General features: G+C 41.5%; 1 protein-coding gene across 3 annotated transcripts in view; it reads right to left on the bottom strand.

Moving 5' to 3' along the window:
* Positions 1-492: 492 nt before the first annotated feature.
* LOC111222842 (endophilin-B2-like) overlaps positions 493-11,823 on the bottom strand; it is a 47,725-nt gene continuing 36,394 nt past the window's right edge. For 2 of the 3 annotated variants that reach the window (XM_022746702.1, XM_022746711.1), the window contains one exon: positions 493-3,923. In XM_022746702.1, coding sequence (XP_022602423.1) covers positions 3,816-3,923 — 108 coding nt within the window. In that variant the 3' untranslated portion in view covers positions 493-3,815. The remainder of the gene's footprint in view (positions 3,924-11,823) is intronic. The other variant, XM_022746732.1, reaches the window with a different exon arrangement.

Genomic DNA, 11,823 nt, shown 5'->3' with positions numbered 1-11,823 from the left:
CAGAAAGATATTGTGATTAAATCAATATTTATCGAAAGATAACCCTGTACACAGCATTAACAAAGTTGTAGGTGTGTGGGCAATGGCATGGCCCTCATCACATTCATGGCATAGTGAGCTTGCGAAAGGAAAATTATTAATTGAATAAATAAAAATTCACTCCCATGCCTCTTTTGCCGCATTTCTTTTTGCTAAACATGTTTTCGTTTGCCATCTTAATCTAATTATATGCTAATTTTTTCAACAGTTTTAAAAACAATTTTAAAAAGTCAAATAAAAAAAAAAAAACACGTCCCGTTTTTTTGGGTACACAGAGGCATGTTCATTCCAAAATACAATGTAACCTCTAATTTCGTCATGTGTGCGTTTCAAGTGTCTGTTTGAGGTAATTTATGACTTGTGTTTTGTGAGGTCACACTGACCTTGACCTTTGACCACCAAAGTCTAATCAGTTCATCCTTGAAGAGAATGAGACGGACAGATGACCTGAAAACAAAATGGCTGCTGCTCTGACTGTCGCTGGAGCAGAGGAATAAAAAGTGAAGGGGTCTGAAAATGTTCTAAATGCTCTGTAGCTGCAGAATCCAAGCAGACTGACATTAGAATCAGTGAACGTACAAAAGTTCATGGACGTTCATCTAAAAGGTGTTGAAATATTTCAGTTTTGACCAAAGTGGTGAAGCAATCCCTAAATCCATACCGCAGGCGTGGCTAACATCTGCAAGGGTTCAGTGCTTGGACCAGGGACATTGGTAGTATTTCACAATTCAGCCATGACGGAGTCATAGATTAAGATTGAATGAATGAGTTTGATTTTACTGCCTGTGGTAGTAACCTTTGAGCCTGGATAAAGTACAGACAACATCCTGAGCAGAGGGAGGGACGATTGCCTCCCTGATGAAACAATGACTCAAAATCACATTATTGAGCAACAGAGTCTGTGATTTTCATGTGGTCAGAGATATAGATTTTTTCCACTTGTAGTTGCGTTTTACAGCCATTTAGAGGAACTGCATCCTCAGACGCTCCTGCACTGGGTTCAGCTTTCGATCACCGTGGTTTTCAGATGGTTTGACAAGTACATGGTAGTACACTGAATTCAAATAAATCTGACTTTTTATTAAATTCTATACAGTTCGTTCATTCAGGATACTTAAGGAACAGGCAATACATATTTTGACAAAATAATATTAATACAAGATGAGGTATTACAGAATCACAACGGCAGTAGAAAAAATTTTTTTTTTAAAGAGAAAATCCTCTAAAATTTGTGAAATGAGCAAAAGATTAGAGGAGGGGACACATGCTTTTTCAAACGTGCTCATTTCACAAAAACTCCTGAGGCTTGGCTGGTAAAGAGAAAGCATGTAAGAGAACATACTAGTTGTGTACAAACATCCTGGCATTCCACATCTCACGTTAACAGACTGAGCAAAATCATATTGTTGTTTACACACATACATGTCCAGCAGGACGGGCTACAGCTGTAGCACATGCAGCACAAAGACTGAAGACACTTTAGTTTTAACAGACAAAACAGGAACATTGGAAATCCAGGAACCTAAATCACACAAACACACGCACCTTATTAGAAGGAGTTAAAAGTCTTGCATGCCATATGTGGTGACACTGTGTTGTAAAGAGCACATTCTCTGGTTTGCAGCAGACGGCCGGAGCAGTGCCTTCCCATCGTCTTAAGGCAGTTTGGATGGGAGTGTTCACATTTATTTGCTGCACAGTGTCCACACTGTTCAGCACTGTGGGAGGTGCAGGAAGCAAAAACAAACACAAAATGTGCGGGACAAGTCTGATCAAGACAAATGAACAACGTGACTCAGTCAAGCCAAACTGTTAGTAGGGTTTCCCCTTCCACACCATGTTATATCACTTAAAATAACACAGGAATTACATTCATTTCAATAAGCAGAAGACAAACCTGCCTCCCATCAGAGAAAACTTTATTTGCTGTTTCATAGGTATTGTTTTTCAGTGTGAGTGAGAAATGTGAATGTGTTCATGTCGTATTGGAGGAAAGAGGAATATGTTTACTCGTGGGTTTAAATAAACCATCAAGTGGAATGAATGGTTTTCCTCTCTGTGTCTGCTGATTACAGGAAGTGATGTATGACATCATGACTTGTCTGTGATCATATGGTCACAATGATCCGCTGCCTGTTTAGTCCTTCACTGAGGAGTGTCTGTCACACAGAGATGGACTGTCCTTAACGTGACAGTTCAAGTTATTTACATGGGGTTGTGTGAGATACTGATCTACAGTCAGTGTGCTAGCTGCAGTAGATTCAGATCCCAGTTTAGAGAAGCTGAGTGATGAGCTGCTGTGGGTGGGGTCATCTGCCAAAAACATGTTTTAGCCACTTTAAAAAATACCCACAGAAAAACGCTAATAGCAGATTAAAGCTCATTTTCCTGTGGTCAGAAAACCTGCTGAGACCTGCTAACATCAGGTTGTTGTCAGCAATGGAAAAGGATCAGTCTTCATTCACACCTGGGTCACATGACTCTGCAGTGGACGTTATATTAATCAGCAATGATGTAAACACAACACCAGGTGAACTCATTAACTTTCTCCCCTTTTCATGCTGTGACGTCTTTCAGACACAGACACAGACACTGTAACACACCTGTCACCTGTCCACCTTATAAACCAGAAACATGGCGGCTACACTGAGCTCCAGAATGAAAGAGTGAAGCTGCAGCTCTGAAATAAGTTTTAAAAACACCATCTCTGATGGAAGTGTCTCAAACAAAGACTCTGACAGTTGTGTTTGTCCTCGGTCTGAACAGATAGACAAACTGGACTGACAGTGGAAAAGAGTCAATCAGCTTTTATTAGAGGGTTTAACTGCGTTTAAAAAATCTGATGATGTTGGTGGAAAAACGGTGTCGCTTTATTTTGAATATTTTCAGCTCTTTATCTGCTGTCAAACAGACCTTTACTTTGGAACTACATTTTCTCAACCGTTGAACTACCATATTCCTACACACAAGCGAATCTACCCTTAGCTCTGTCTGGCTCAAACAGCTGATCTGTGCAGTGATACAGAGCCACAGGTGAGCTTGTGAGTAGTAACACGTCAAATAACTTGAACCATCACTTTAACTGAAGGACTCATCATCGCCACAGGAACCAGGATTTGTTGTTATTGCGTAAAAACTCCTCATCTCAACTCATCTCAAACCTCTACACAGAATCAAACAGAAATAACAGAGTATTGTCCTACTGTCCTCTTAAACGTGTTCCTGATGAACAAAGGCAGCTCTAACAGACAGTAAAGACACTTCTTTTAAAAAAACAAATCAACAATATCATTTGGTTGAAAATCTGATGACAGTGAGTCACAGTTTGGTCGAACTGAACCTTTGGGATTAACGACAATAAATGAAAAATAAATAGGAAAAATCACAAAACAAATCTAAAAAGGACGTTCCCAATCCTGTTTTCACTGTAACAGTATCTCCATTATCACTGATGACTCCATGATTCAACGTCATTATGGACGAGTGTGTGTGAGGAGTGAAGGAGGTTACAGGTTAGTGTAAGAAATCAATGTAAGTAAATGTCCTCATGGCTTTAGTGTGTGTGTGTGTATGTGTGTGTGTTACTATATTTGTGGGGTCTGAAAACCGGGGGCGTACTATACCTGTGGGGTCTGTGGTGCTTTGTGCTGGATCCCGCAAATATGAAGGGTTGTTTGAGGGTGAGGTTATGCATTAAATTGTGATGGTTAAAGGAATACAAAATGTCAATTAAAGGTCCCCACAAAGATAGCTGTACAGATGTGTGTGTATGTTCCTTAGCTGAGGAGCTCCAGATATGTGACCGGCACTTTTCCTTTCTGGTTCCCTCTCTCTCCAATCAGCCAATCAGAGTCCATCCCAGGCAGCGTGTAGACTGTGATCAGCTGCAACACACGCACACAGACACTGATTCAATAACCACACCAAAGGTCAACACAGGAGTCAGAGCCAATCAAATGTGACATGATACAAACTGCTCCAGTTTCATGGTGGTGATGTGCGGACAGAGCAATCTCTGAAAGTATTGGGAGTATTTGTTAGTGGGAGAGTCTGGAGTCAAATGATGCAACATGACTATTTCCTGTTTACCCTCCTACAGCCACAACAGAGCTGCTAATGCTAACATAAGAGTCTCTGCTAGTTTCAGACCGACACAGATCTTTACACAGCAGATAGACTACACGCCCATCTGAGTTCCCATAAACCCATCAACACGAGGTGTGGTCAGTAGCACTGTTGGTGCACTGTTATCCTGAGGCAGCAGAAAGTGACTGACCAACAAACACCTGGTCTGAAGTCAGTGGTTCAGTACTTCACTGTTATTTCAAGGACGAGTTATCAAGAGAGAAATCTGAGCCAACATCGATGGATGAACAACACACTCACCCTGTAACACACCGTAGAGTGAGCCACAGTGTTCCCTGTTCATCAACTACACAACAGTTCTTCACAGATCCATAATGAGCCCAAAGTTTATTCACACAGAGTGTGTGAACACATTTGTGTTTCTTTCCCTGTAAAGTGGCCTCTAGCACTTTGAAAGGCACTATAAAAATCCAAGTTATTATTATTATTATTATTATTATTCTGTAGGGCACTGGCAGTGCTCCTCCTGTTCCTCCTCGCACAAAGGAGCAGGTACAGGTCCTGCTGCTGTGTTGATGCCCTTCTATGGCTCTGTCCAGTTGTCCTCGTGAAACGGCTGGTCTCCTGGTATCTCCTCCTTGCTCTTGAGACTGTGCACCAAACCTTCTTGCGTTCTGCACATATGGATGTGCCATCCTTTAACTGACTTGGTGTTATACTGTGATGATAATTGTTCCCTTAATTTTTTTGAGCAGTGTATTATTTATGTTGAGGCTAAAGAAGGATGTACGCCTGACCTGCAATCTTTTCACCTCTGTTACTCTTTCACTTGCGTCTTCATTCACTGGGAGAACCCAACAGGATGTGAGTGAGAGGACGAGAGGGAACCAAAACCTGGTGAAACACATCTACAGGATTAAAAGGACACACATGAAAACCCCTCCCACTGAGGAAGGAACTCCTCCTTTTGCAGAACAACCACAAGTGCTTTAATAGACGGCAGTCTGCTGACTGTGAAACTGATGTGAGTCACATTACAGGAGAGATTCATCATCATCAAAACACCAAATGAGGAAATAAGATGTGAAAGAGTGGTGTTCATCCCTCCAGTAGATTTCCGAGAGATGACTGCATTATCTCTGAGAGTGTTCAATTCAATCGGTGAATCTTCATCTGTACAGCTCTGTTCATATACAGTGGGGAAAATAAGTATTGAACACGTCAACATTTTCCTCAGTAAATATGTTTTTTAATGGGACTATTGACATGAAATTGACACCAGATGTCCATAACAACCCAAGTAACCCACACATACAAAGAAATCAAAACATATATGTCCATAAATTAAGTTATGTGTAATAAAGTGGAATGACACAGGGAAAAGTATTGAACACGCTTGCTGAAATTTATTTAATACTTAGTAGAATAGCCTTTGTTGGTAATGACAGTTTCAAGACGCCTCCTGTATGGAGAAACTAGTCGCATGCATTGCTCAGGTGTGATTTTGGGCCAGTCTTCCACACAAACTGTCTTTAAATCTTAAAGGTTCCGGGGGCCTCTTCTATGAACTCTGATCTTCAGTTCTTTCCATAGATTTTCAATTGGATTCAAGTCGGGTGATTGACTGGGCCATTCTAGCAGCTTTATTTTCTTTCTCTGAAACCAATTGAGAGATTCCTTGGCTGTGTGTTTGGGATCGTTGTGTTGCTGGAATGTCCACCCTCGTTTCATCTTCAGCATCCTGGTAGATGGCAGCAGATTCTTATCAAGAATGTCTCGGTACATTTCTCTATTCATCCTTCTTTCAATTATATGAAGTCTGCAAGTACCATATGCTGAAAAGCAGCCCCACACCATGATGTTCCCACCTCCAAACTTCACTGTTGGTATAATGTTTTTGGGGTGATGTGCAGTGCCATTTCTCCTCCAAACATGATGTGTGCTATGACATCCAAAGAGTTCAATTTTGGTCTCATCTGACCAGACTATATTCCCCCAGTATTTCATAGGCTTGTCCAAATGTTGTGCATCAAACTTTAAACGAGCTTCAACATGCTTTTTCTTCAATAATGGAGTCTTGCACAGTGAGCATGCAGAGAGGCCATGGCAGTTGAGTGCATTACTTATTGTTTTCTTTGAAACAACTGTACCTGCTAATTCCAGGTCTTTCTGAAGCTCTCCACAAGTGGTCCTTGGCTCTTGGACAGCTCTTCTGTTTATTCTTTTGACTCCTCTGTCAGAAATCATGCGAGGAGCACCTGGTCGTGGCCAGTCTATGGTGAAATGATGTTCTTTCCACTTCCGGATAATGGCCCCAACGGTGCTCACTGGAACATTCAGGAGTTTAGAAATACGTCTTTAACCAATGCCATCAGTATGTTTTGCAACAATAAGGTTGTGAAGGTCTTGAGAGAGCTCTTTGCTTTTACCCATCATGAGATGCCCATTGTGCGACACCTTGGTAATGAGAAACCTTTTTATAGGCCATCAATTAGGACTAAACCAGCTGGTATTAATTTGCACTGATAGGGGGCAGGATTGCTTTCTAAATACTAACAGATTTCAGCTGGTTTCTTGGCTTTCCATACCTTTTTGCACCTCCTTTTCTTCATGTGTTCAATACTTATTCCCTGTGTCATTTTACTTTATTACACATAACTTAATTTATGGACATATATGTTTTGATTTCCTTGTATGTGTGGATTACTTTGGTTGTTACCGACATCTGGTGACAATTTCATGTCAATAGCCCCATCAGAAATATATTTACTGAGAAAAATGTTGACGAGTTCAATACTTATTTTTCCCGCTGTAGGTCAGTGCAATTCAAAGAGCTTCACAGGCATTAAGGAGTGAGATCTGTAGTTTATTGTTTACTTCAGTACTTCAGTGACATGAGACACAGAACTTAACTGCTGTTGCCCTAGCAACCAAAACAGAAACAGAAAACAGAAACACCACCGGCACCACCAAATACCATTACAACCTCCCCCATCTCCCTCTTTCTCCTCCGCCATCACCCTCTCTCATCCCCCATCCCTCTCTCTCATCCCCCATCTCCCTCTCTCTCATCCCCCATCTCTCTCTCCCACCACCTCTCTCTCTCGTCCCCCACCTCCCTCTGCTCCCATCTCTCTCTTTTGCCCCCATCTCTCTCATCCCCACCTCTCTCTGTCATCCCAATCTCTCTCTCTCTCCCCTCCCCCACCTCTCTCTCTCTCATCCCCATCTCTCTCTCTCCTCCCCACCTCTCTCTCTTCCATCTTTCTTTCTCATCCTGTCTCTCTCTCCTCCCCATCTCTCTCTCTCACCCCCCACCTCTCTTTCTCTCCTCCCCATCACTCTCTCTTCCCTATCTCTCTCTCTCATCCCCCATCTCTCTCCTCCCCACCCCTCTTTCTCTCTCCTCATCCATCTCTCTCTGTCCTCCTCCATCTCTCTCTCTTTCCCATCTCTCTCCTCCCCACCTCTCTCTCTAATCCCCAGCTCTCTCTCTTTCTCTCCTCCACCACCTCACTTTCTCCTCCATCATCTTTCTTTCTGTCTCTCCCCATCTCTCTCTCCTCCCCACCCCTCTCTCTCCTTCCCTCCCAGTGATCTCCTGGCCTCAGACAATTGACTGGTCTATATACTGGTCCTACTGGATCTGCACGGACACCCTTGATCACAGGATCTTTTTGCAGAGATGAGAACATGTCATTGACACTATAAAAGAACTGCACTAGGCTAGTTTGAGTCAGACTTATCAGATAGATTCCAGTTTGTTCATGTTAATAATAATAATTATTATATGTTAATAATAATAACTGTCCATAACAACTCTTCTATGCACAGAGTTAGTAATGGAGTTCCATAGAGTTCTGTATTTGGACTGATATTTTTCACCCTATATATGCTTCCTTTAGGAAATATTATCAGGAAGCACCAGATCAATTTCCATTGTTACGCAGACGACACCCAGCTGTGCTTATCTATAAAGCCAGGTGACACTAACCAGGTAGTCAAACCTCAGGCGTGTCAGACACACTACCTGTCTCTAAAGGATTGTGAAAAAGTAGTCCATGCATTTGTTACCTCTTGACTGCACTACTATAATTCTTTATAATAAGGACGCCCCAATAACTCAGTAAAAAGCCTCCAGCTGATTCAAAATCCTCTGCAATAATAGCGACTACTATTATGGATTTAGCGACTACCATTATGGATTTTGAGTTAAGTAGCATAACATTTAAAAGAGTAAAATAAATAGAACCTTTTGAATTTTTACTTTATCAATATCCCATTTGGAATACAGCCTTGGGTGAATGAAAGGCACATTTCTATTACACATGAGCGTGATCGGTCGAAAAACAGCCACCATCAATGGAAATGTCTTTGCGAAGGGTGGGGCTTAGCTAATATTGGCCATAACTCATTTACCATTTGTCCGATCATCATAAAACTTGGTAGATATCTTCAGGTTTTTATATCGAATAGGTCAACCAAAGCATTAATTAACTGTAATTGTCTGCTTCTCTCAGTTGAGCGCAAAATGGTTAGAATCCGCGAATTGCCGCTTGCGGCTATAGTTAGGGTTCTAACCCCAAAGGGGTTGAACCCTTTTGTTTTTGCTCACGTTTATTATTATCATTATTTGTGTTCTGCCGCGGCTCAAATTGCCATGAGCTGGAATGAGCGAGAAACACGAAACTTGGCCAAATAACTGGAAATGATGTGCACTACTGACCCAAGAAGTATGAGCGCAATGGGCCATATGGTAGCGCTGTAATTAAGTCTCAAAAACGTTTTTTCAAAAGGCTACACCCCTCATACCATTTGTCTGATTGTCTTGAAATTTGACACACAAGTCAAGCTCAATGTGCTCTACAAAAAAGCCTCCTGGACCATTAAAGTGTGCCTGGGTAGATTTTTTGTTTAATTTGCATAATTTGAAAAACAGTAAAATCAATAGAACTTCATAATTTTTGAGATTACAAACACCAAATTTGGTAGACCGCCTTGAGAGATGAATATACAACTTTCTATTATAAATGAGTAAGATCGGTCAAAAACCAAAATATCTTTGCAAAGGGCGAGGCTTAGCTAATATTGGCCATAACCCATTAACCATTGGTCCGATCATCATGAGACTTGGTCCATATTTTCGGGACGGGACAGGGAGTAGGCATACAAAGCATTTTGAACCTGACCTCTAGGGGGCGCCATAAATGCCAAAAATATGTATCTCAAAATCGGTTGAACAGATTTTCACCAAAATTGGTACACATGTTCTCGGAGCGCGAATTTATGAAAATCTGAAGTTCCGTATTAATGAAAATCTGAAGTGTCCTATTAATTGATGAAAGTGGGTGGGGCCTATTCATTAATATGTGCCATCTTAAGTGTTGGAGCCATTTTCAGTTGTAGCCAGGGTGGCGCTGTGGACAGCCATGAGTTTATTTAAGGGTGGGGTTGATTAATTACAGGTGCGCACAACGAGGTCTATTGTTTTTGACCGTAAGGCAGAGGTGAAGGTGGTGCGTTTATGTGAAAATAAGTACTTTGTTAAAACTGAAATAAATGGATTGGTATATCCAACTGCAAGTTGTTTTGACTTTGGACAGTATTTTTTGGGGTCCACAAGGATAAAGGATCCTTGTCACAAGGAAACAAGCCATCTACACCGGAGCCATGAGTACATTAACAACTAAAACAAACGGTGCGTCAGCATTAAGTCAAAAACATCCTCTGTATGAGTTAACGTTATAAGTGATAATCCGAATCTGCTGTTCGTTGTCCATCACAAACGGATCAGGCTGGGAAAACGGAGCCCGAGGCGGAGGAACCAAGGGTGAATCGGGCGCAGTGAGGGGCAGCGGAGGTCGGAACCGGGCAGTGGACCACGCAGTGTGGGCGGCTGAGTGCGGACGGAGATTGGACACTCCAGTGCAGTGTCATGTCGGACAGGCAGTGCAGCGTCACGTCAGACAGAGGAGGAAAGTTTCTTTTGGACCAGGCCAAGTGAAAAGAGGCAAAAGGTAGCGCTACCATTAAAAAATACATGGCCATTAAAATGTGTGCACACAAATAAACTAACGAAGAAATCCAATGCATTGGTGTTTTTGTTTAAAGTAAGAGACAATTATGTTAAGGGTCTGTTTATGTTAAATGCTTTATCGTGTTGTCAATATTTGAATGAAAAGCAGTTTGTGTGAATGAAACAAAAGGTAATGGAAGACAATCAAGTTAAAGAGGTTGATTTGGGTGAAAAAACAGCTGCCACCTATTTGGTGGGAGTGCCCACTGAGGCTCAAACTGACCATGAGGGAGCAATCTCTGTCAGAAAACGATCAGTGAAACTTACACCAAAATCATTACTTTCTAAAATAAGTGATTTAGAGAAATTAAGGAAAGCTAAACTAAATAAAGCCGCCAACTTAAAACATGTAATTCAAGGGTTGATGTGTGAGCCTGGTTATGAAGCTGAAATCAAAGGCAACTTCAGCAAATATCAAATTTTGATTAATGACGCAAAGGATGCACATAATACTCTGTTTGAGTTGATACCTGTGGAAGAAAAGGAAAAACATGAAATACGGTTCAAAGCAAAGCTTTTGGGTGTGACTGAGTTTTCCCTCAGTGTCACGAAATGTTTGACATGTGCAAGTGAAGCTGATGAAAATGTGGATGATGACGTCGATAACAATGAAATAAAGCCAATGGACAGTGTGTCAAATGTTGGATCAGTGATATCACAAGTCTCAATTAAAAGTCGCAACAGTGCAAGATCAAATCGATCAAGTAAATCCTTCTTTAAAGTTGCTTGTGCACAAGCAGAAGTCAAAAGAACCGCGCTCCTAGCGCACGCAGCAGCGCTGAAAAGGAAACACACAGTGGAGAAGGAGGCGGAAACATTACGCAAACCAGTGGAACAAATGGAAATCGATGCTGAGATTGAAGCCTCAGATGCAGAACTGGCAGTTTTGCAAGCATTTTCAGATAAAGATGGAATGGAATCCTATTTTGAGAAACAAAGGCCAAAAGATGTAACTATCATTCCTGATGCAAAGCCCAAGGAGTCAGTTGTCATTCCTAGTGCAAAGCCCAAGGAGTCCATAACACTGAAAGACAAAACCTTACCTGGCACTTTGGAAAATACTGAAAATGTTGCACATGCAATTCATGGGAATTCCACATTACAGATTTTACAAAAGCAAAATGAAATATCTGAATTGCTGATACAACAACAAAGGGCAAGCTAACTTCCACCAAGAGAAATACCTGTTTTTGAAGGTGACCCTTTGAAATTCAAACTTTTCATGCAAGCCTTTAAACACTGTGTGGAAGAAAAAAGTGCAACTAAAGGGGACTGCATGTACTTTCTGGAAAGATACACCAGAGGGTGTCCACGAGACCTTGTACAAAGCTGTTTACACATGAGTCCAGAGAGAGGCTTTGAAACCGCTAAAGCGCTCCTGCAGGAGCACTTTGGTAATGAAACAAAGCTGACAGCAGCTTATATGGAGTAAGTTCTCAGCTGGCCTGCTGTTAAGGCTGAAAATGTTTCGTTGCTTCAGGACTATGCTTTATTCCTACGTGGATGCAACAATGCAATGCTTGATTTGAAGGATATGAGAGAACTTGACATGTGTGCTAATCTCAAAGTTGTCATTTCAAAACTTCCTTTCAAACTGAGGGAACGATTTAGAAGCATTGCAT

This window comes from Seriola dumerili, unplaced genomic scaffold (genome assembly GCF_002260705.1).
Source record: "Seriola dumerili isolate Sdu_G_001 unplaced genomic scaffold, Sdu_1.0 BDQW01000008.1, whole genome shotgun sequence".
Lineage (NCBI taxonomy): Eukaryota > Metazoa > Chordata > Actinopteri > Carangiformes > Carangidae > Seriola > Seriola dumerili.
Note: the sequence above shows the minus strand (reverse complement) of the source record. Positions and strands in the feature narration are given on the sequence as shown.